We start from the raw sequence: 23338 nt of genomic DNA on the forward strand, positions 1-23338 counted from the left end.
CCACTGATCGCGCCTCCTCTGGGGCGGAGGTGCCCAGGCAGGGTCAGCTTCCAGCTGTCCAGCGGGGGGACCGGATCACTCAACCCCTCACCAGCAGGTAGGGCCCCGGGACCGACCACCCCTTCCAGGCGCTGATATAGAACCGGCCCCTCCGCGTCTCTGGCCGCCCTCGGGAACTCAGGGGTGCCCGCCTGCCCACTACCGCACGACATCTGCAGGGCATGGCCTCGCCGATACCGCCAGGACCCGGGGCTGTCCCCGAACACCGGCCCGAGTTACTCTCAACATCTAAGCCTCTCCTTGGGGTTGGGGGTGCCTGGCCGCCACCTGACTACCGTGCTCTTCATTCGCCAGGAGACCCCAGCCTCTATCTCTGGGAGGCAGTCGGCGCCTCTCCCCCTCCCTCCCTCTCAGTCCTTCCCTTGCTGGGGGAGTGATGGGGTGGGCTGCAGGCCGGCGTCTGCGCCGCCTCCCGCTTGCCCCCTCCCCAGCTCACCGACTCTCACCCCCTTGTGCCTGTAACAGGGCTTTGACCGAGACCCTGGTAGGAGCTGGGGGGAGGTGTGGAAAATTTGAGTGCAGACAGCTCATGGCATGTGTGCCGGGTTTGTCTGGGAGCCGCTTCCTACCAGGGCAGCCCTGGGGTGAGAAGAGGGAAGGTGGAGCCCCATGCGGACCCCACCTGGCTCCCTGGGCTTTCTCCTGACGGCCCCCAGCCCTACGAGGCGCTTGCAGCCAATCAGCTAAGGACCCCAGAGCCAACACATACTGGACTCTGACCACTTGGAGCCTGCCCAAGGCCTCTCCTCGCTTTCCTTCAGTTGCCCAGGCTTCGTGGCATTTGGCCCCTCTGAGCTTTACCCTGTCCCTTCCCCGGGTAGACTTTACCACCAGTAACATGGGCAGTTTCCTCCTGGCATGCCAGTTGGCGCCCTGGTAGTGCCGACCTATGCCCTCCGCCTGCCCTACCCTCGCCAGGGCCCTGCTCTTTGCACCTGCAGTGTCTCGGCAGGCCCACTCACGGCTCCGGAGCCTCACGCTGGCAGATGGAGCTCCGTGGGCTCCTAGGAAGCCACGCGGGCTTCAGTGTCACATAAAGCGGGGAAGGGAGCACAGCTTCCAGCCCCTCTGTTTTGTCACCCACAAACCTGCAAGATGGAACAGTTTACACCCAGCTCTGCAGGATGTAGCCTCCAATGTTCACACGGCTTCAGAGGGGGAGGGAGGGGCTCCGCCAGAGGCTTCCTGTCCCTGCCCACAGGGTACCAAGAGTTGGGCTATTCCGATCCGTTGCTCTGCCCCTACTGAAGGGCACAGGTTTGTGGATGGAGGTATGAACCTCAGGCACATTCAGGAGGAAGAACAAGAAGCAAGAAAAACAATAAGTACCTTTACATAATTGTCTGAAATAAGCAGGACAGGTTCAGAAATATAAGTAGTTTGCCCAGGGTCACATAGCAAGTAAGAGGCAGAGGTAGAGTTTGAACTCTGGTCTGATTCTAAAACCCACATCCCTTTCTCTGTACAGGTTCCCAATAGAACGTCCCAGTGACCCAGGGAGCTTTAGGAAATACTGATTCCTAGATCTTATCCTTGGCATGTGTGACTGGAGGTGGGGCCTTTGCAGCTTCCCAAGCGTTTCTGATGTGCTACCAAGTTTGCAAACCACAGTATTACATCACTCTGGGATGCTAAGTGATCCAATAGAATGCTTAATGAGAAGAAAATCAAAAGCTTTCTGGAAGCGTGCAAGGAGTGGTTCTCGTGCTGGGGCAGTGGGGCATTCCGAAGTGAATGTATTTGGAAAACCCTGTACAGTCAAGGGGAGGGCAATGGAAGGAAAGATTTCTCCCTGACAGGCCGGGGAGCTCAGAGCATCAGATGCCCACTGGGGCTGACCTCCCGCCCTTTGCTTTGCTTGGAGGAAGCCAGGACAAACATTTGGAACAGCGCACCTACCCTGGGCACTGCCCCTTTAATGATGTTAAGTTGGTCGTGCCACCTGTACTGATTGCCAGTCTCAGGCCAAAGTCCCCAGAGCCCCAGCTAAAACCAGCCCTCCATCTTTTCCCCAGGCTCCGTACTCTTTTATTTTTTCTCACCTGATATGTTTCTGTTGGTTTTTTTTTAGAGAGAGAGAGACCATCTATGTGAGAGAAAAACATCAATCAGTTGCTTCCTGTATGTACCCCAACTGGGGACCAAACCCCGAAACCTAGGCAGGTGTCCTGACCAGGAACTTAACCTGCAACATTTCAGTGTATGGGACAGTGCTCCAACCAACAGAGCCACCCAGCCAGGGCTCCATGCTCATTCTTAACCTGACTCTTGCTTCTCACTGGGTGCCCACCTTCTGCATTCCCCCCATCCTGATCCCCTCCCCTCCCATACACACCTCAAACCTTGGGGCTGAGGGGTGATAAGTGAATAGACAGTGGCTGGAAGGAAGCATCCAGGATAACAGATTGGTGGTGGCCGCTGAAGCCCTGTTGAAAAGTCTGCATTCGGATCTTGGCTCACTAGTAAAGTTCTATAATCAACTAGCACTCTACGCTGTGCTGGGGAGGGTAATGAGGGTTCCTGGGTAGCGTGCTAGCTTCCCTGGTCCAGGCAGGTAGCACAGTCTCTGAACGGCAGCCTCTTCGGCATCTTCTTTAAGAGGTTTTTCCTTAAAGCCCACGCACAACAGGCTTCACCCTCCTGGAATCTGGGGAGCAGTTTTCCCTCTCCCCTTTTTTGGCCCAGTTAAGACACAAAGTGGAGTCATGATTCTCTCCAGCTCCATTCCACCTCACTTGCCCTTGCTGGGAACTAGCAGCCCCTTCCCAGAAAAGGAGGTATAGCCCAGCGTATCTGGCTTTTCCTCTTTCCTTACCATTCAGATTCTATTGGCCTAAGGGGTGGTCACTCAGAAGTGGAGGGATGTTGACTGTCACCTCCTTGTCCTCCAGAGCCCACCTGGAGAGAGAAGACTCGCTTATCCTTTGGCCTGGTCCTGGCAGCCTGACCCTGGGCAGGTGACACAGCTTGTGGATTAGCTGATTTCGCACCCCAGGAGTGTCAGAAGTTCCCTGGCACTTTTCACATCTAGACATAAGGGGCCTCATCCTTCACAGTCCCTGGGAACCTGCTGGCTGGCTCTGCCACCCCTGCCCTTCATTGAGTGCTCAAAGTCATTAGTTCCCAGAGGGCAGGAAATGCACCCGTGGAACAAGTTTGAGACAATAGGTCCCATTTAGAGGTGCTGCCACATGTCCCCAAGGGAGCATGGTGGGAGCCCAGTTAGGCAGAGGGTGCAGCCGGGCAGCCTGAAGGGAAGCAGCCCCAGTTTGGGTTGGTTTTGCAATGATTGGGAGGGACATGTTGAGGGATGCCTCACAGAATATCTGTCGTGAGGTGTCTGGAGCAAAAGAAGCCTCTTTGGGTGGTTTGTCTTGTTCAGGCTAACGCTGGGAGTGGCCCAGGTTGCCAAGGGAGGCAGGTGCAAGACAAAGTCCCCAAGTTCCCACCAGTTTGGGAAGACAAAGGGGCCTCTGGCTGAGCGTTAGTTCACTTCACTCAGCCTGTCCTCCATGTAACATCGTGAGCCAGTGCGGGGCTAGCCAAGGTTGGGAACTAGGGTAGGACTCTCGCTCCCAGTCTTCCCTCCACTGCCACACACCCACCAGAGCCCCTGGCTTACAGACCCAGGAAGAGATGGGTAATTCTTATCATTTTTTTCCGTGCCATACTCCAGAAAGGTCAGTTCTCAGGATGCGGAGCTGCCCAGGACTCTCAAATTGGTAAATGAGAGCACAAGAGTGGGTGTCTTCTCAGGCAAGGATCGAGGAAAGACTGAGTGACCCTAGTCAGAGAGAGCCTAGGCCCTGGGCAGCTGGAGTGGGGAGGAGAAAGCGGCAACAGGCCTGCCCTCCTGGCTTCCTGAGCCTTCTCCAGGATTCACCAGTCACCACCCAAGCAGAAGAGGAGGTGAGTGGGGATGCTGGCCCTGAGGCATGGCTGTGCTGATCCCTAGGAGAAGCAGAATTTGGGTCCCTGTACCCTCGCAAAGGTGAGGGAGAGTTTCAAAAGCCAAAAGTTGTTGAGGGAACTTGCTCTGCAGTACCCTAGAGTGACACAAGGGGGCGACAGCCACCATTGTGGGAAGGCTCGGGAGGAGAGTCTCCTTCTTGCTGGCTCACTTGCCCCAAAGACCTGCTGTGGGTGGATCCACAGACACCTCCTACTGGTGGCTTACCTGATACTCTGGCTGCAGGGGTGGGGCCAATTAGAAGGTAGCAGAAGGCAGTTTGGTGAGCTTCCACAGCACCTGGCCCAACCCTTTTCCTCTCTGAAGACTGAGTCCCAGTGAGATGGCCTTGATTGAGGCCAAGGTCTCACCACTAGCTAGGGGTTATGTGGGACTCAGTGCCAGTCCCCTAACTCCAGGGTTATGTCAGTGTGTCCTGCATCACAGGACACCAAAGCCTTCCCTGCTTCTGAGAAATCCTCATCTGGCACCTTTCAACCTGCCCTCTGCCTCTCCTCCTGGAGCTGCTTCTGACCCCTGAGCAGTTCTCTGAGTCAGAATGGGGTGTGGGGGGCAGTGTGGGTAAGAAGGGGGAACTGCTACACCTGCATCCAGGCTCACCAGTTCCCCTGTTCCTGGGTGGAAGTAGTGGGGTGCACCTCTGGGTGGCACCAAGCACTCATTTCTCAGAGGTTGCTTCCTCTGTGTCTCATGTGTGGTGCTCCTCATATGCTTAGGGTATCAGTCCCACAGAGGGCCTACAGTACAGTTCCCCACCCCCCATGGTTCTCCGCACAGGGCCTAGATGGCATTCGGTCACAGGTGGCAGCCTTGGGAGGCAGTTTCAGGTGGGGAAAGGGTAGGCCAGAGGAGTGACCAGATGCCCCAGAGCGGCTATCATTCTGCCATCGTTACTTTCTGTGTCCTACCTTCGCTGAGACACCAGACACGGTTAGGTGATGGAGAACAGGTTTGAGTGAGACCAAGGGCTCTGTGGCCCAGGGAGAGGAGCGGGAGGCTGAGCTGGGCACTCCCACCCTCCCCTACATTCCCCGGCATCCAGGTGAGTGATGCATCAGCTCATCTTTCTCTGTCAACTAACAGTTGCCAGAAACTTATAAATTCATCAGTTTCATGTGATCCTCACCACAACCTTGTAGTTAGTTTTTTTAATTCCCATTTTACAGATGAGACACCAAGGCTCAGCGAGGTCAGGGGTGTGGCCCAGGTCACATAGCTCTCACTGGAGCCCAAACCCAAGGATCTTTTCAGAATGCCAGGCTGCCCTACTTAATAGCACTCTTTTCTTCCATTCTTTTATTTTTCCATCTCTAAGATGGTGGAGCCTGAAAAGGGGTTTGAGGGCTCCATGAGAGTGAATGAGAGAATTGTGTCTCGTGTGGGAGTAGAGTGAGACCCATGAAGTGATATACTCCTGGACCCTGAGGGAGAACTGTCACCAGGATCCTAACTTGCGAGGGAGCATGGCTGGGCTGGAGGAGACCCTTGAATAGGGAGACTGGGTTGTCACATGGCTCCCTGGCTGGATCTGGAGTGGAGGGGCAAGGCTGTGACCTTTTCTCTTGCTTTCAAAGTGCAGGGAGCAGAAGGCTCAAGGGACGTGTTTCAAGGAACCCCTGGTATCACTCTGGGGTCAGTGGGTGGCCTGTAGCCTGGGGAGAGATGCTTAGGAGGAGATCACATCCGTGCCCAGCACCTCATGGTGAGCGGTCTGAGGAGAGGGGGGCCCAGAGCCCTCCCCCTCCACTCAGCAGCCTCCCCCTCCCTTGCTCCTGGCAGAGCACCAGTTCATAGCTCCCACGTAGAGGCCTCTCCCCTGCTAGGGCTGAGCCCAATCATAGCTCATGTCAAAATAGCTGTCTGGGAGCCTGGGCCTGCTTCGCCCACGCCAGCATCTCCCGGGTTAACAGCTTGCCTGTCTCTCCGCCCCCTTCCCCAGCTTGCTGACATTTTACTGAGGCGGGGGTGGTTGTGAAAGGGGCAGGCTGGTTCCTGCTCCCCTGCCCACACCAACACCCCACTGATACAACCTGCCACCCACTCACCCTCCTCTGGAAGTCATCCTTTCGGGGGAGACCTTCCTTCCTGTCCCACAGACATGGGGCTTCTATTATAAGACAGTATGAGGAACACACTCGGGGTTCCATGCCATCGATGAACGACCCAGGGCAATCTCAGAGAGCTGTTCTCCCTCGGAGTGTCTTTTTAAAAATTATTTAAGAATATTTTTTAAAATACATATTTTATTGATTTTTTACAGAGAGGAAGGGAGAGGCACTGAAAGTTAGAAACGTCAATGAGAGAGAGACATCAGTCAGCCGCCTCTTGCACACCCCCTACTGGGGATGCACCCGAAACCAAGGTACATGCCCTTGACTGAAATCGAACCTAGAATCCTCCAGTTCACAGGCCGACGCTCTATCCACTGAGCCATACCAGTTAGGGCTTAAGAATATTTTTTAAGACACTAAGTATTTTGCAGTTAGAAAAGTTTACAGAATAATGTAACACCTCCAGCTAGCTTGGTCAGATCTTACTTACCATTGTGCATATTTGCTTTAGATAGAGCTGGATGCCCCCACGCCCCTCTCCCCCGAGGAAACCACAGTCCTCATTCTGGTGTTGGTATTCCCATGCCTGTTTTAAAAATGTTCCCTACATAGGTATGCATCCATAGCAACATATAGTACTGTTTTGCATGGCTTTGCACTTGATTTATATGCACTTGTACATATTCTGAGTTTAGCTTTTCTTGTTGTTGTGGACATTGGGCCATCTTGAACTCTGTGAACACATGTTAACTTCCGTATACTGTTATTTTTTTGTAACTGTAATAGCTGCTTACTTGCCCAGTGTCCTGTCAGTGGGCATTTAGGTTTTTATCAATGTGGTTGCCCTTGCAAGCCATCCTTCAGAAACTGTTCTGGTGCATGTCTCCTTGTGTGTTCTCCCCACCGGGGCCTGATGACAGGGTGACGGTCTTCAGCTTAGATAGTGGTTGCCAAATTGCACTCCAAGGTGATGATCCTAATTTTCGGTAGTTATTTTCTTTAAAGTTTTGGTAAACTGAGGAGTTGGTTACCATGAACAAACACTTTCTCTTTCAAGTGTGGAACAGCCCCATGAGGAAGACATGTGGGTATTTCCCCCACTTATCAGATGAGGACATGGAGGCTCAGATAGGGTAAGAGGTTTGGCTTGAGGTCCTATAGCTGATCAGAGGCAGAACCACTTTGGACCTTTGAGTCCAAATCCTCAGAAAAGACTACTCCGATTTTAGGCCCACTTCCTGCCTCAAAGCCAGGGGAAACACCCCTGTCCCTGTGTGGGTGCATGGAGATGGAAGGGGTATGTGGGGGGAGGGCAGGGAGGGGCCCGAGGGGCTGACAGCTGATTGTGAGAAGATCTCGAGGAGGGAGGAGAGAGCAATGTGATCAGAAGGTTGAGGGGTAGTTAAATGTTGAATGAGGGGTGAGGGGGAATGGTGCTCCTGGCAGATGGGGAATGGGAGCCTACTGCAGACACAGGAGAAGGCCACAGGGGGACTGGTCACAAGAGAAGAGGGATGTGGGGGCCAACAGAGGGCTGGTAACTCTCCCCGCAAGGGGCTGGAATACTCAGAGGGAGACTTATCAGCATTCCTATCAGGGATCGGTTTCAGTGTACGCCTCTGAGACACAAGAGCTGAGCCCAAACCAGCAACTTGCCCACCCGATGATGGGCAAGGTCTCAGGAGCTGGCCAGCTGCTGGGTCACTGTGCTGGCCCAAAGCCCTTTGCTCTCAGCTTGATCCATGAGGCTGAGCCTGCACCATTCACTTTTCCCTCCATTCACTCTTCCCACCACTTCCCGCACTTCTAGACTCTGCAGTTGTGAGCAATACATGGCCCCAGGGGCTCACAGTCTGGTGGAGGATACAGACTTGTAAACCAGCACTGTTGGCGAATAACCAAGAGAGGGCCTGAGCGTGGGAGCAGCTAACCCTTCGGGAAAAGGACTGGGGAGAACTTTCCAGCAGAGTTGATGTCTGAGCCAACTCTGAAAAGATGAGAGGAAGTAGCTGAGGCGAGTTCACTAAGCAGAAGAGGGGCACTTTATTGCAGGTAGAGAGAGACTACCATGTGCCAAGTGCACAGGCATGAAGAGACCCACCGTGCTTTGTTTGACAGGAGCGTTTAGAGAGAGGATGAGAGCATGGGCCTGCAGCAGACTCCTGGGTTGGAATCCCAGCTCTGTGACTGCAGGCAAGTTATTTTCTTTCTTTTTTTTTTTTTTTTATGCCTGGGTTTCCTCATCTATAAAATGGGGGTAATAATACTATTTTTCTGAAATTAAATGAGTGGATATTTGTAAAATTCTTAGAATGTGTGGCACAGAGGAGTTACATATTTGTCAAATAAAATGTGTGAAGAATGAAAGGAAGATGGAAGAGGAGCTGAGAGGCCTAGTGACTGCCAGCCCCCGGTCTTTGCGTTTTGCTCAGTCGAGGGTGAGTGGGCACTTTAGAATGAATTCTGGTAGCAGTGGGAGGATAGCTTGAAGGAGAGGCCCTAAAGGAGTAAGTCAGTAATCCATTCCACAAACATTTCTCCAGGACCTACCGGGAGCCAGACCATGAGGTGGGGACTCAGGACATGAAGGAGAGATGGGGTTCAGAGGGGTAGTTAAATTTTGAATGAGGGATGAGGGGGGAATGGTGCTTCTGGCAGATGGGGAATGGGAGCCTACTGCAGATACAGGAGAAGGCCACAAGGGGACTGGTCACAAGAGAAAGAGGGATGTGGGGGCCAACAGAGGGTTTGTAACACTCCCAGCAAGGGGCTCAGAACTAGGATCCTTGCTCAGCTCCCAGGCATCTGAGGGAGCCCCTCCTTACCCACCACCCTTACCCTGTGACTTCATGTCACCAAATCCTATTGTCTAGGTTTCATAAGGAAAGCCACAGAGAACATGGAGTGGCCGTGACATTCGGCCCAGAGAGGGGCCTCACCTGTCACTGTTCGTGTCCTTTGGAGAAGAGAGGAAGGTAGCTGTTAAACAAAGGCTGTTGCCATCCCCTTGTGCCCAACAAAGAGAAGTGGTCTGGGCCAGCCTGGTCTTGTGGTCAGCCCTTGGGTGTGGTACTCATGGTAGAGGAAGCTCTTCTCTTCCCTTATGGCTCTGGCCCCTCCTCCATGGAATTCCCTGTTCCTTCCTCCTGAGCTGGTCAGTAGTAAACACTGGACTTGCTGCCAGGACGCGCTGGGCATGCCCAGATACACTAGACCTTGCCCCTGGTTCCCTGGGAGCTTGTAGTCCGGTGGGTGGAAGGAACGAGGCATATGCTTTGAAAGAATCAGGACTTTCAGGAGTCCAGTGATAGAGGAGCCAAATGGGTAGTGTGAAGTTCTCAGTGGGAGGGATGTATTCTTGGCTGGGGCAGCTGTGAGCAGGTGGATTCTGATATGAGTTGGGGAAGGAGGCCAGTCAGTATTCCAGCAGAAGGTAGGCCATGTGCAGGGACACAGCAGTGAGCTCAGGCACAGCCAGATTGGGGGCGGGGGGTGGACAAAGAATAGGTTGGCTTGGTTAGAACCTAGGGTTTGTGTCGAGGCGTAGGAAGCTGAGTCAGGGCCACGCTACAGAAGCCGAATTTGCCAGGTTGGAGGATTTGGAATCCATGCTGGATCAGTGTTTCCCAAAGTATGGTCCAGGGGCGGGGGCTGGACCCTTTAGAGGCTTAGTGAGGTCAAAACCATTTTCATCATAATACACTTCGAGCTGCTGTGGCTTGTGCCCTTTTTACCATGTTAATATTTGTACTGACGGTGCGAAAGGAAGGGTGGGTAAAACCTCTGGAACCTTGGCACAAATCAAGGCAGTGGCCCCAACATAAACTAGTGGCCATTGTATTCTTCACACTCACAACAACGAAAAATGCAGTAAAAAAAAGTATTGATTTTATAAAGCCTAGATACTTGAGTGTACATCTTTTAAATATTCTGTGTGAAGAAGCATGAAGTGTACGTAAGGACTCCAAGCTCTAATGGTTGTCTTGAAAAGCATTTTGCAAGCTGTACTAGTCACTTTTCTCCAGGAACACCATTTTAACTTGAAAGAACACCTGGCGGACAAAACGTCCAACTAGGTGTTTGCCAGACGTTTTCTCAAAATGAATGAAGTGAGCTTGTCACTTCAAAAACAGTATCGGTATTTGTTGCTAATGATAAAATGTGAGCTTTTGAGCGAAACTTAGATTTTGGAAACCTTGTATCCACTAGAGGCTGACAGCTACCTTTCCAGGACTGAGAGTCTTCTAATGAGCTCAGTGGAGATGTTAGCAGGTGTGATTTTTTTTTATGTTGTATAATGAAAAATGTCAACATTTGGAAGATCTTCATAACTCAGGAAAGCAATATTTTCCAATGACTGGTGCTTGATGTTACAAAACTCAAAATGCAAGATAGACCAGTGAAAAGTTCATTGGTATGGTTTCAGATTCCACATAGCCACTAACCTTTAAGAAACTACCACTTGCCGTATTTTGATGTAGTAGCAAAGAAGAATATCCATAATTGCTTGAAAAGGCTATTAAAATACTTCTTCCTTTTCTAACTACATGTCAGTGTGAGGCAGAATTTTCTTCATATACTTCAACCCAAATGACATGCCAGATTAATGACAGAGGCAGATAGGAGAATCCAGCTGTCTTCTATTGAGGCAGACATTAAAGAGATTCGTGAAATTAAACCATGACACCCTTCTTGCTGATATTTTTGTTTTAGAAAATATAGTTTGCTTTTCATAAAAGTGTATTTTTTATATTCACATGTAATGGGCTTATTGTTTTTAAACAAATAAATATTTTCAACATTTCTCAGTTTTAATTTCTAATATAGTAAATATTAATGGCTGTAACCTGCATAAGTAAAACCTTTTGGGATCTTCAATAATTGTTAAGAGTTATAAAGGGGTCCTGGGACCAGGACGTTTGGGAGCTGCTAGCCAGGAGTATAGGAGGGGTGGCATTCTGGGCAGGATGGGTGTGACATGGGTTGGCCTGTCCTGGACACAAGCCAGGACAGCTCTGACAGGCCCCCTCAGCAGGGCTTGGAGACCCAGCTCAGTCACTTCTGATCTGTGAGCAGTCCCGGCCTCCACGAGCCTCTGGGACCCTGTCCGTTCAACGCGGACCACACTGCTGCCCTCGCAGCGGAGCTACAAGCCTCTTGTGTGACAGTGCTTGTCAAGTTCTTTGTATGTTGTAAAACTCTCCACAGGTATTTATTTTTGTGGGTTTTTTTGTCTGGAGCCAGTGCTTAACTACCTCAGACACTTTCCCCAGACCCTTGAAAACCTGTCCAGTGGGTGCAAAAGGCGTTAGGTGGCCAGAAGGAGAACCTGTCTGACCCCCACTTCTCCCTCCTCAGGCCTTCCCCCCACCCACCCCTCAGCTGAGATAGGGGCTGCACTGTAACTAGTGCCCAGTGGAGGGGAGGCTGTCACTCGGGGACTGTGTGTGTGAATGCCTGCGCGTGCCACCCACTTCCACCCACCCACTGCCTGTTTGCTGCAGGGCCTGGAGCCATCGCTGGGAGAGGAAGTGCAGTTGGTTACCAATGGGGTTATTTTCATAACGGCTGTCTCAAGCGGGGAGGGGCGGGAGAGGGGAGGGGCGAGGGGGAGGGTGCAGAGGAGCAGCCACAGCCGCTGGCTCTCCAAACTAGGACTTGCTCAGCAAGAGGCCAGCAGCCTGGAGCTGGAGCCAGAGCCAGGGTTTGCCTGCCCAGGGACCCCAGGTCCCACCCACTCGCCCATCTCCTGCCTGCCACGTGCCTTCAGATCAGGTCAAAGGGGGCTCCCCCAACCTTTCCTTGCCTTGTGCTTCCTCCCTCCTGCTTCTGTCTGGGTGGGTCTGGTGGGGGTGGATCAGGGTGGGCCCAGGCACCACCATCCCCAGAAAGGCTCCTGAAGCTGATGGAAATGGATAGGGAAAGGGGAGGTGGAATGTTTGTCCCCAGCCAGGGCAGACACCACGGAGGTAAACATTACTGGCCTGGTTGCCTCCTTTACCCTCCAGGCTCACCTGCTCCCCGCTGTGCATTTTTGTTTGTTTGTTTTGGTTGGCAGGATCCCCTTAGTAGAGGTGGAGAAGTTGGGACCCTGCCTACCAGTCCCCAGACATGCCTTCCTTCCAGCCGTCCCCACCTGGTAGCAGAGCAGCCAGAGGGGCCTGCTGGGAGTAGGGCCTTGCCCACAGCATAGAGTGGGCACTCTGGCTGAATCCCATGGGGGGTTTTGTATGAGCATCTCTGGAGGCAGAGGAGTCCCTGGGGGCCAGGCCTGGGACCAGGGGCAGGGGACATTCCTCATAGCTTGAGCAGACACCCAGGTGGATCTAGCTGCCAGGCTCTGTTCCTCATATGGTGGGTGGTAGCCACCCTGGGTACTCCAGCTTCCCTTTCTGGGTTCCCACTCCCACCACGGGCAGAGACAGGAGGTAGCACGATCCACATACCTGGTGTCTGCTGTGGGTGTAGGCTCTGCCATGTTCCTGCTCTCTCCAGGTATTGTATCATCAGGTGCTTTATACCAACATCTCATCAGAATGTCCCTTATGCCAACCTTCTGAGCTCGGTGGCATCATCCCATTTTGCAGATGAGAACATTGAGACTCGGAAGATTAGTTGACCAGCCCAGAAAAACAATGGCAGATACAGATTTACAAGCCTTTGGGCTTTTCTGCTTGAAACCAGCATAGAGTGTGAGATAGTCTGGCTGGGAGGCCAAGAGTCCTGTCCTTTCTAGCTGGAGCACTCACGCTGCTCCCTCGATACTGGCAACTGCCTGAGCCACACTCCTGTCATCAAGGGTGCATGGCCAGACACCATCATGCATGTCTCTCCCTTAGCAACCTTTGTCCTCCTCAGGCCCCCAACAGCCAGCTGGAGGTTGAAGGGGCCCCTGAGTCCTTTCCCACCCTGTCCCCTTTGGGTGTGACAGGCTTCCCCCGGCCTTCCACCTGGAGGCTGAAGGGCAGCCAGTTTGCTGTTGGGTCAGAACCCTGCGGGGCCTCCTCCAGCGAGTTAAAAAGTGACAGAGCATGAGGTGAGAAGCTGCAGCTCAGACCAGCGCTGTGGGAAAGGCTCCAGGTTGAGGCAGGGAAAAGGCTAGGCCAGGCCTGAGGCCAGCTCTGACCAGTCCCAGGAGAAGCGTCAGCAGAGTTCGGAAGTCAAGAGTCAGGCAGTTGCTGACCAGAGGACAGAGGTTTCTATGGAGATCAGAGGAACAGGAAGCGTGGTATCGGCCTGGGAAGGGGGGTGAGGGGGGCTTGGGAGCATAGAGGCTTGGGTGCCTGACAGGAGAGCTTGTCATAAAATGTCGAATCAGCCAGTCTGAGAGTCTCCTTGTACAAATAAGGAAACTGAGGCCTGTGAAGGGACAGCTTTGCAATGGTCACACAACGCTGGCCAGGCCTGCCTTGCTCCCCACTCGGAATGACTGTACTCGGATAGCTGAGGAGACGCCTAGACAGATGTGGACTTGGGATTGCCCAGCAGTGTGGGGGCCAGAGTGCTGTAGGAGCACCTGTTAGCGGCCCCTGTGTCCTGAGGTGGGTGTGCAGGTGACCTCTTCCTCCTGGCCCCTCTTGTCAGTGAGGCTCTGGGGCAGCAGACGGGGCCTAGCCCTCAGCCCTCACCACTGCCCACAGAGCGCCTGCCGCACCTCCCCCACCCCCACTGACTGGCCTTTTGTTTTCTGGGTGACACTAGCATCAGGCGGTGTGTCCGGGTGACTAATCTCCAGCCTGGGCAGCTGTCACAGGGCAGCCTGACCAAGCGGGTGGGGAAAGCTGATACCCTGAGGGGTGCTGGCAAGCCAGTGCCCTAGCAGCAATGGGCAGCTGGGCCTTCAGGCTTCTCTTCCTGGGTGCAGAGCAGGCCCTGAGTCAGGCAGACTGGGTTTTGGGTCCCAGTTCTGCCACTGACCAGCTGTGTGACCTTGGGCATATTACTGCCCTTCTTCAAGCCTCCATTTCATCATCTCTGTAATGGATCCATTGATCCTGCCTGCCTCACAGGCTTGTGACGGGATCAGATGAGATGGTAAATGCAAGTGCTGAGCCCAGGGCCTGTCGTATAGTAAGTGTTCAGCAAATGGGGCCCTTATGTTTCTATGGTTCCCTTTCCTACACCATTCCACCTGCGTCCCAGCCCTCTGGCCCAAGAGGAAAGACCCTACTTCCACTGCACCTCTGGGGTGCAGGCTTTACCTTCACGTGGACTTGGGTTCCAACATTGGCCCTACACTAACTAGCTTTGGATTTGGGGCAAGTTACTTCTTTGAGCCTCAGTTTCCCATCAGGAACATGACGTGAAACTACATATAGTTTAAGGTAGCTATGGTTCACAAACGGATGTATGTGTCTATAAAGGGCGCGACACAGTGCCTGACACAAATGAGCACTTAGTAAATACTAGCGGGGATGATACCAATTTTAGAAGGCAGCCAAGGGCTCTCTGCCCACAGAGCTCACCTCCTGCCTTTTCCTACCCCCTGCAGAGGCTGGCACTGTAACAGGCAGAGACCTGGAGCACTGCTTCCCCAGGCACGGCTGCCTGCGCTGCTCACTGATCACAGGACTCAGGCACTTCGACCCCAGTCCACCTGCCCCTCAGTCCACCTGCACCCGTCCAGGGCTCCGGCCTGACTCTGCCTGCCCAGACCCGCAGGACAGCAGCAAATCAAAGACTGAGTGGGTGGGTAGGTGGCTGGGAGGAGTAGGTGCTAGATGTGTAGCCAGGCCTGCCTCCTCAAGCCCATCATTTCCCACCGTGGGTCCAGGGCTCCCACCCACCCAGGCCTTCAGCAGGCCAAGTATCTCCCCTGTCAGCCCCAGGCTGATGTCTGAGGGCTGTGACTCAGACCTCCCTGAGGCTGTCAGGGCTCAGAAGAGCACCGCACGGAGGGACACGCACCCCTGGGCACTCTGGAGGTGCCCCCCCGCCTGCCCAAGCAATGCCAGGCTTTGTGCCATTCCCCCTGTTAGGGAGAGACAAGGCGCAGGTGATCCCAGTGGCCTGTGAGGAAGGGGTGGCAGGAACAGGTGAGCTGGCAGAGAAAGTGGAGCAGGTGTTCAGGAAGGTCAAGAGAAGATGGTTTGAGCAAGGAAGGTCACCAAGGGTCCTGCCTCCTGGAGGCGGCTCAGGGCAGCTCAGTGTTTGGAATTGAGTTGGGGCTTCTAGCGCTTCTTAGAACAAGTCGAGTTCACAGGCACCTTCACCAGAAGGCTGGAAGGGTTTTCAGACTCACCCCGTACTTGCACGCCTGGGCTGTCCATGCTGTGCCTCAGGGAGACAGAGCAGCCTAGTTCCAGACAAGTTCTTGCTGTCAGCCCCGCAGAGATACAGACACATGCACAAACCCAAATCCAGAAGGCTTTTTTCTTGGCTTTCCCCCCACACTCCCCCCGCCCCCCCGCCAGGAAAGACTGGGGTGGCCTCTCTCCCTGCATCTGCCTCCAGACCTCTGAGGGCCTGAGCTAAGAACCCGGGAGTCTTATAAGGACTGAGTTTCTTTGTTTTATTATCCTGCCTCGGTTGTGCCATGTCCCGGGAGAGGATACCTAACCTAACCCGCACCTTGCTGGTGGCGAAAGGAGGAGGCCTTGCCCTCTGCCCTCTGTTGTCTGGGCCAACTCTGAACTGGAACCCAGGACTCCAGACTTCCAGTTTCCTTTTTATTTTATTTTCCATCCGCTTCAGGCAAGAGAAGTTCTTTAGACCAGACTTTGCGGATTATGGTGCCTGGACTGGGGAAGCCGGGATAGGTAGCTGGAAGTGCCCATTACTCCTGGGGCAGCCTAGAGGTGTCACTGGGGAGAGCATCAGTGCTCCCAAGCTTGGGACATGTGGGCTCTCTCGAGGATTCTCCGGCACCTCAGACTCCCTATTTACTGAGAGGCCATAGTCATCCCCACCACCACCAAGGGTCTCCTCTGCTCAAAGGGCAGAGGCTGTGCTGGGCTCCTGGGCCCAGGCAGGGCCATGGCCCAGCCCAGCTCCTGATGCTCCTGGTCTCTGTGCCCAACAGGCACCCGCCTGCCCCTGCATGGAGACCTTTTTTAGGAGACACTTCCAGTGGAAGGCGCCAGGCCCTGGAGAGGGGCAGCGGCGGCCCAGTGGCATGGGGCTGCCTACCGGCAAGGCTCGGCGCCGCTCCCCTGCTGGTCAGGCCTCCTCCTCGCTAGCACAGCGGCGCCGCTCCAGCGCACAGGTCCAGGGCTGCCTCCTGAGCTGTGGGATGCGGGCCCAGGGCACCAGCCGCCGCCGCTCCAGCACTGCACCCCCAGCCCGCAACCCCCGCTTCACCGTGAATGAGGTGCCCACCTCACATCCCGCCACTGTCGGGGCTCAGCTTCTGGGTGCACCTCTACTGTTGGCCGGACTTGTGGGCATGAGTGAGGAGAAGGAGGAAGAGGGGGTCCAGGAGGAGGACGTGACGGTTGCAGCATTGAGTACCACCCAGCGAGACACCAAAAGATCAGGGCCGTCCCCACACCAGGGCGCGGGGACCCTGCTGCCCGCACCCCGTTGCCTGCACGGGCGCCGAGCCTCCCACCTGCTCCCTGCTGACGCGGTGTATGACCGGGCCCTCTGGGGCCTGCATGGCTACTATCGGCGCCTCAGCCAACAGCGCCCCCCTGGCCCTGTGGGCCGAAGAGCCTCAGGCACCACAGCCAGCCCCGTGACGCCCGCCCGCGTGCGCCCACTCTCCCGCAGGCGCCAGGTAGCCCTACGGCGCAAGTCGGCCGGACCCCAGGCCTGGAGCGCCCTGCTTGCGTAGGTATAGCTGCGGCTGGCAGGGCACGTGGTGCGGCCTCCAAGGGGCTGGCGTGGAGCCAGGGCCTCAAGGCCCTGCCTGACCTCAGGGCACCCTGCTTTGGAGCAGCACCCCCAGAAGGGCTGTGAGGAAGGCTGAGTCTCCAGCAGGAAGCCTCTCAGAGTCTTGGGCTGTTGGGTGGGGGTCCTCTACTCTCCCTCTTGCTGTCCCTGTCTTGGCCTTGGGTTGAGGTCACGGTGAGAGCAGAGGTCCCAGGTGGGGAGGGAAGGAAGCAGTCACCAAGTGGTCAGCTCGCCTCAGCTGTCTCCTTTTCTATAGGAAAGCCATCACCAAGTCGGGCCTCCAGCACCTGGCACCCCCTCTTCCTGCTCTCGGGGCCCCGTGCAGCGAGCCAGAGCGGCAGATCCGGAGCACTGTGGACTGGAGTGTGAGTGGCTGGGTGCTGGGAGGGGCAGATGGGTACTGTCCCCATTGGGCTCTGGGCCACACAAGCAGTTGGGAGTGGAGGTACTATGGGCAGCTGTGAGAGGAGCCCATGGGCCTATGGGGTAAGGGCAAGCCTCCTGGGTGGCCATGTTTGAGCCAAGTCTTCAGAGTAGGGACAGTGGAGAAAACAGGATGGAACAAAGTAGATAGAGGTGGCTGGAGCAGGTTTGTTTTGGGAGAGAGAGGTTGTCAGGCCAGGGCAGGGGCTGACAGGTGAGCTGGGTGGCAAGCATGCACTGAATATGCTCATCCCACTTCTAGGAGTCAGCAGTATATGGGGAGCACATTTGGTTCGAGACCAACGTGTCGGGGGACTTCTGCTATGTCGGGGAGCAGTACTGTGTAGCGAAGATGCTGGTGAGTGAGTCGTGTGCAGCACACTGACCCCTGGTGGTGGAGCCAGATCTAGAAGCCTGTAGGCCGACGCCTGCTGGCTGGACAGCTGCAGCCCCTCCTGGGGAAGGTGCAAACATGGCTCACACCAGAGCGCCCCCCGCTGTGGGCTACCTGAGGATGGTGAGAGGAATGGGATCTGTGTCCTGATGCCAGAGTCAGCAGTGGGGGCTCCTGGTGCACACAAAGGGCAGGTGTGCTGGGGAAGATGTGAAGGTTGCCTGCCCTTGAAGCAGCATCCTGGGTGGAGGTACCTGGTGCCTCAGGGGCACTCTCTTTCCTATAGCAGAAATCAGTGCCCCGGAGAAAGTGTGCAGCCTGCAAGATCGTGGTGCATACCCCCTGCATAGAGCAGCTGGAGAAGGTGAGTGTGGTTGTTCGACCTTTCCCGCCCCTCCCCTTCAGGTGCTGAACCCTCTGAGTACACGTGTCTGCACACATGTATGTTACACAAGCATTGCCTCCCAGGGGTGCCACGGTGTGTAAGGTGGTCAAGAACCAAGGACCCTCAAGCTACCATGCCCACATTTGAATCCTGGCTCCCACCTTTATTAGCTGCTGTATCCCCACTGTCCAGGATGGGACACGTTGACTGTTATTCAACAGGATGAATTAATAAAGCATGGCCATGACACCATTTTATCAGTCTCCCACCTAACACTTGGAAGGGATAATTGCCTTGCTGAAGCCTCATAGCTGGCTCAGTCACGTGTAGTCCCAAAACCTGGCTCTGCATACTGCTGCTGTAGAGACCTTTCCCAAAGCCCGTTGTCCAGCATGTCTGCAGCTGGGCAGGAGGGTCCACGCAGAGGCGGAGGGCTGCCAGGGCTGATAGGGCTTCCCAGGCAGCAGAAACCCGACCAGCACACAGGAAAGCCTGCAGGACGGGGAATGGCACCAACAAGGCGAACGTGGCTGCGTCCCTCAGCCCGTAACTCGTAGAATAAAGCTTCCCGAAAAGGAAGCAAATGCAACGTCAGGCATTATAGACCTGTCACCACCCCCTAAAGTGAAAGTCAAACCAGGGTTCCACAGTTTAGCGAAAGGTCTCCAGAGACCAGTCGGCGCAAGTCTGCTGGCAAGGACTGGGGTGCCTGCAGGTGCCTAGGCTGGGAGTGCTGGAGATGGAGGGAAAATCTAGAAAACCATGTGCTGTTCTAGTCCCTCCCCATCCCAAGGTGCTGGGCAGAGGAAGGAAAGCTTCCTTCTGGCCAGTGGAGAGGAGGCAGGAGGCAGGGTGGTGTCTCGTGTTCTAGGGGCTCCGGGCTAATTGGGAGCTATCCTGTCTTGTGAGGAGAACGCTGAATACCCTTTCCTGCAGGGGCTGGCCATATGCCTGACCCCAGGGCGGGATTCTGACATTTTGGTGGACACTAATCTTTCACAGATAAATTTCCGCTGTAAGCCATCCTTCCGTGAATCAGGCTCCAGGAATGTCCGTGAGGTAAGTGCTCACGGTAGTTTAGGGGCAAGGAAACCCCAGGTTTCCTGAGTGGACCTCTCTGCAGTGTCCCCAAGTGCCACCAGAAGGCTCAGCTCTTTCTAGCCAGCGGTTCTCAACCTGTGGGTCTCGACCCCTTTGGCGGTCAAATGACCCTTTCACAGGGTTCGCCTAAGACCATCCTGCATATCAGATATTTACATTACGATTCATAACAGTAGCAACATTACAGTTATGAAGGAGCAACAAAAATAATTTTATGGTTGGGTCACAACATGAGGAACTGTACTTAAAGGGCCCGAAGGTTGAGAACCACTGTTGTAGGCTGTTCGGGGACCCAGGGAAGTACAAGGGATTAGCTCTGGGAAAGCTAAGGGGAGGGTCTGGCTAGCCCTGCCTACAGAGGGGGTGGGGCACCACTTGCCCATCCCTCCTCCAAGCCTTAACCCTGCTCTCGGCCTTCATCTCACGCACAGGTCCGTGGAAAGCTTCCTGCAGCCCCCATTCCTCATCATTAATATATTGAGGGGTGTAGGCCATGCTCGGGGCTCATTTCCTCCACCCCTCACTACAACAATATCTCTCTCCTCCTCCACAAGCCAACCTTTGTGCGGCACCACTGGGTACACAGGCGACGCCAGGATGGCAAGTGTCGGCACTGTGGGAAGGTGAGAGGCCTGCCCAAGGAAGTCAGCTGTGTGTCCAGGGTGGCCTGTCCGTCACTGTGTCCCTAGAGTGCTGAGTCCCAGAGCTCACGCTCAGCAGGTCGAGTCACAGTCAGTTCCAAAATGCCCTGGCTCTGGGCTGGGCAGAGAGCAGGGAGGAAGGGCTTCTTCCAGCACAGTGTGTTGGGACTGCTCTGAGGTCAGTGAGCCCCCTGAGAGCCTGTGGTCTTGGGTGCTAACTCAGCAGGTGTTTGCTGAGCGCCTGGTGGGTATGGAGGGGGTTCCTGCCCTCCTGGAAGAGGGGGTGGCTCGGAGACACACTGCAGGTGGTCTTCCCAGCACTGTCCGCAGTGATGTCGTTCACTCGTTCATGGTTTATTTCTTGTCTGTCTGCCTCAGTAAGTGTAGGTCCTGAATGGTCTTGCCCCCCTTTCCTCCGTTGACCTCAGTGCCCAGCACAGTGTCTGGCATACAGTGCCTCAGTGACTGCAGTGCACAAGGGGGTGGCCAGGGGCCTGGCCGGGTCTGGGGTCCGAAAGGAGGGATCTGAGTCAGGCAGGAGTTAGCTGTGGGCCCTCCCAGCAGATCTCAGGTGCATACTCAACACTTCGCAGTAACCTCAGAGCACGGGCCCCTGGCCAAGCCTCCTTGTTCTAAGGGCTTATTTTATAGTTTTATAGTTTTTATAATTTTAAAAAATGTGCTCAGTTTCCCTGGGTGGAGAGAGGTTGACAACAGAAGGGGGCCTGGGTCTGCTGCTCCAGGCCTGGCCCCTGGCCCCCCAACCACCTGTCCACCCTAGGGCTTCCAGCAGAAGTTCACCTTCCACAGCAAGGAGATTGTGGCCATCAGTTGCTCCTGGTGCAAGCAAGCAGTGAGTGTGCTCGCCCTGCTCCCGCAGGCCACCCCGTGCTGTGCTAGGTTGGGGTCCCAGGGCTCAGCTGGCCCAGCTCAGCTGTGTTCCCCCCTCTAGTACCACAGCAAGGTATCCTGCTTCATGCTGCAGCAGATCGAGGAGCCGTGCTCCCTGGGGGTCCATGCTGCGGTGGTCATCCCGCCCACCTGGATCCTCCGTGCCCGCAGGCCCCAGGTGAGTCCTGCCTGCACCCTTGACACCCCCACACACACACACTTGGGGTCTGCCAGCCACCCCAGCTCACCCACCTTGTCACCAATGCCCCTGCTTCCCTTGTAGAACACTCTCAAGGCAAGCAAGAAGAAAAAGAGAGCGTCCTTCAAGCGGAAATCCAGCAAGAAAGGTCCTGAGGTTAGACCTGGGGCCAGGCAGGCGGCTGGAGGGGACAGGAGAGAGGAGCCTGTTTCTTAGAAGCTGCCATGGGCTCAGCCTCTGGTGGGTCATTGTGGACTCTGGGGCCCTGAAGAGGTCAGACCTGCGAGTTGCCTCTCTGTGGCCAGGCCCACCATAAGCTCTGACCCAGAGGTGGTACATGGGGGGCGCCCAGGGGTCCTGCTGAGCATGGGGGTAGGGTCCGCCAGGACTTGAGGGGGCCTTACGGGCTGTGTCTCCCAGGAGGGCCGCTGGAGACCCTTCATCATCAGACCCACCCCGTCCCCCCTCATGAAGCCCCTGCTGGTGTTTGTGAACCCCAAGAGTGGGGGCAACCAGGTAAGCACAGCCTCCCCGCTCCACAGAGCCTGGGGGGAGACATGGGGTCAAGATTCCTGCCCCTTCCCCCAGAACCCACAGCCGTTCCCGGCTCCATATCAGACCTCTGCCCCGTCTCTTCCCCGGGGATCCTGGGGGAAATCTAATCCTGTCTCTCCCCCTGCCCCTTATGGGCCTGCTTCCCAGGCCTTCTCCCTGTGCCTCTCCCCCCCTCAGCCCACCACCCCTGACCCTCTTGGCTCCTGGTCTCCCACAGGGTGCAAAGATCATCCAGTCTTTCCTCTGGTATCTCAATCCCCGGCAAGTCTTCGACCTGAGCCAGGGAGGGCCCAAGGAGGCGTAAGTATTGGCCAAGGCTCTGTGGGGACAGTGGTGGGGCTTGCCTGGTGCTCAGGGTCCAGCCCATATGCCTTCACCCATTCCTGTCTCCTCACCCCAGGCTGGAGATGTACCGCAAAGTGCACAACCTGCGGATCCTGGCGTGCGGGGGTGACGGCACGGTGAGTCCTGCTTCTGGCCGGGCCTGGGGCTGGGGCTGGGCCTGGGCCTGGGCCTGGGCCCCGGCCCCGCTGGCCTGACCAGACCTCTTCTGCTCTGCCCCCTCCAGGTCGGCTGGATCCTCTCCACCCTGGACCAACTGCGCTTAAAACCACCACCACCTGTTGCCATCCTGCCCCTGGGCACTGGCAACGACTTGGCCCGCACCCTCAACTGGGGCGGGGTGAGAGCCCGTGGGAGGTGGGCCGCTGGGGTGGCTGTGTGGTGGGGAGGCCTGTCCTTAGGAAGGGCTCAGTTTCTGCTTCTCCCCCCAGGGCTACACAGATGAGCCTGTGTCCAAGATCCTCTCCCACGTGGAGGAGGGGAACGTGGTGCAGCTGGACCGCTGGGACCTCCGGGCCGAGCCCAACCCTGAGGCGGGGCCTGAGGAGCGTGAAGAGGGTGCCACTGACCGGGTGGGTAGGCCAAGGCGGGCAGTGGGAGTCTGGGATTCCCAGGAGACAGAGCTGGGCCCCTTTCCCATTCCATTGTTCTAGGATTTCGGTCAGTCTCTTCATTTCTTCATCTATACAATGGGAATAATGTGCTCACCTCACAACACAGCTGTTATTCAGCCACTTGGCAAATATTTACTAAGTACCTGCTCTCTGCCAGGCACTGTTCTAAGCAGTGAGCAAGACAAAGTCCCCCTTGTGGAGCTCCTGCAGACTGTGGCACATGGGGAAGGAAAGCCGGGGAAGATGCCAGGGGGTGAGGGTGCTCTTGTGTACAGGGCACCCAGGGGAGCCGAGGGGCAGAGCCTGAGGCAGGCAGGTGGCGGGGAAGAGGTTCCGGTGGACCTTGTGACCTGCAGAAAAGGCCTCTGAAAACGTGTGGCTGAGCAAGCACAGTGCCCCTGGCTGGGGCTGGGGCTGGGGCTGGAGCAGGGAGGTATCTGTGAGGCTTGACCCTCATGCTGGTCCCTTGACCTTTTCCAGCTGCCTCTGGACGTCTTCAACAACTACTTCAGCCTGGGCTTTGATGCCCACGTGACCCTGGAGTTCCATGAGTCTCGAGGTTGGCAGTCTCTTGCTGGGGAGGCAGGGGAGGCAGGGACACAGGATTGTCCCTGAAAGGGTCAGACCTTTCCCCACCAGTGAAAGGCACCCGCGCCCAGCCCTTCCTCCCCACCCCAGCCTGGTAAGTCCAGCAGGCCCAGAATGACTGACTGTCTCCCATTTCTTGTCGCCACCTAGAGGCCAACCCAGAGAAATTCAACAGCCGCTTTCGGAACAAGATGTTCTACGCCGGGGTGAGTCTGGGTCTGCCGGCCCAGCAGCACCCCTCTTCCCATCCCACCCGTGTCTGCCAGGCCACAGGGCCCCTGCCAGAGGTGG

The 23338-nt window shown here is 55.7% G+C and overlaps 1 protein-coding gene across 4 annotated transcripts in view; it reads left to right on the forward strand.

Moving 5' to 3' along the window:
* Window positions 1-23338, forward strand: part of DGKZ (diacylglycerol kinase zeta) — a 41032-nt gene that overhangs the window by 12119 nt on the left and 5575 nt on the right. For 2 of the 4 annotated variants that reach the window (XM_006772260.2, XM_006772258.2), the window contains exons 2-16: window positions 17171-17279; window positions 17600-17695; window positions 18018-18095; window positions 19119-19175; window positions 19772-19840; window positions 20640-20711; window positions 20811-20927; window positions 21033-21104; window positions 21369-21464; window positions 21721-21803; window positions 21904-21964; window positions 22072-22185; window positions 22277-22417; window positions 22940-23018; window positions 23198-23253. In XM_006772260.2, coding sequence (XP_006772323.1) covers window positions 17171-17279; window positions 17600-17695; window positions 18018-18095; window positions 19119-19175; window positions 19772-19840; window positions 20640-20711; window positions 20811-20927; window positions 21033-21104; window positions 21369-21464; window positions 21721-21803; window positions 21904-21964; window positions 22072-22185; window positions 22277-22417; window positions 22940-23018; window positions 23198-23253 — 1300 coding nt within the window. Of the gene's footprint in view, window positions 1-15543; window positions 16852-17170; window positions 17280-17599; window positions 17696-18017; window positions 18096-19118; window positions 19176-19771; window positions 19841-20639; window positions 20712-20810; window positions 20928-21032; window positions 21105-21368; window positions 21465-21720; window positions 21804-21903; window positions 21965-22071; window positions 22186-22276; window positions 22418-22939; window positions 23019-23197; window positions 23254-23338 lie in introns of those variants that run through there. The other 2 variants (XM_006772256.2, XM_006772257.2) reach the window with 2 other exon arrangements.

Source organism: Myotis davidii, unplaced genomic scaffold (genome assembly GCF_000327345.1).
Source record: "Myotis davidii unplaced genomic scaffold, ASM32734v1 scaffold265, whole genome shotgun sequence".
NCBI lineage: Eukaryota > Metazoa > Chordata > Mammalia > Chiroptera > Vespertilionidae > Myotis > Myotis davidii.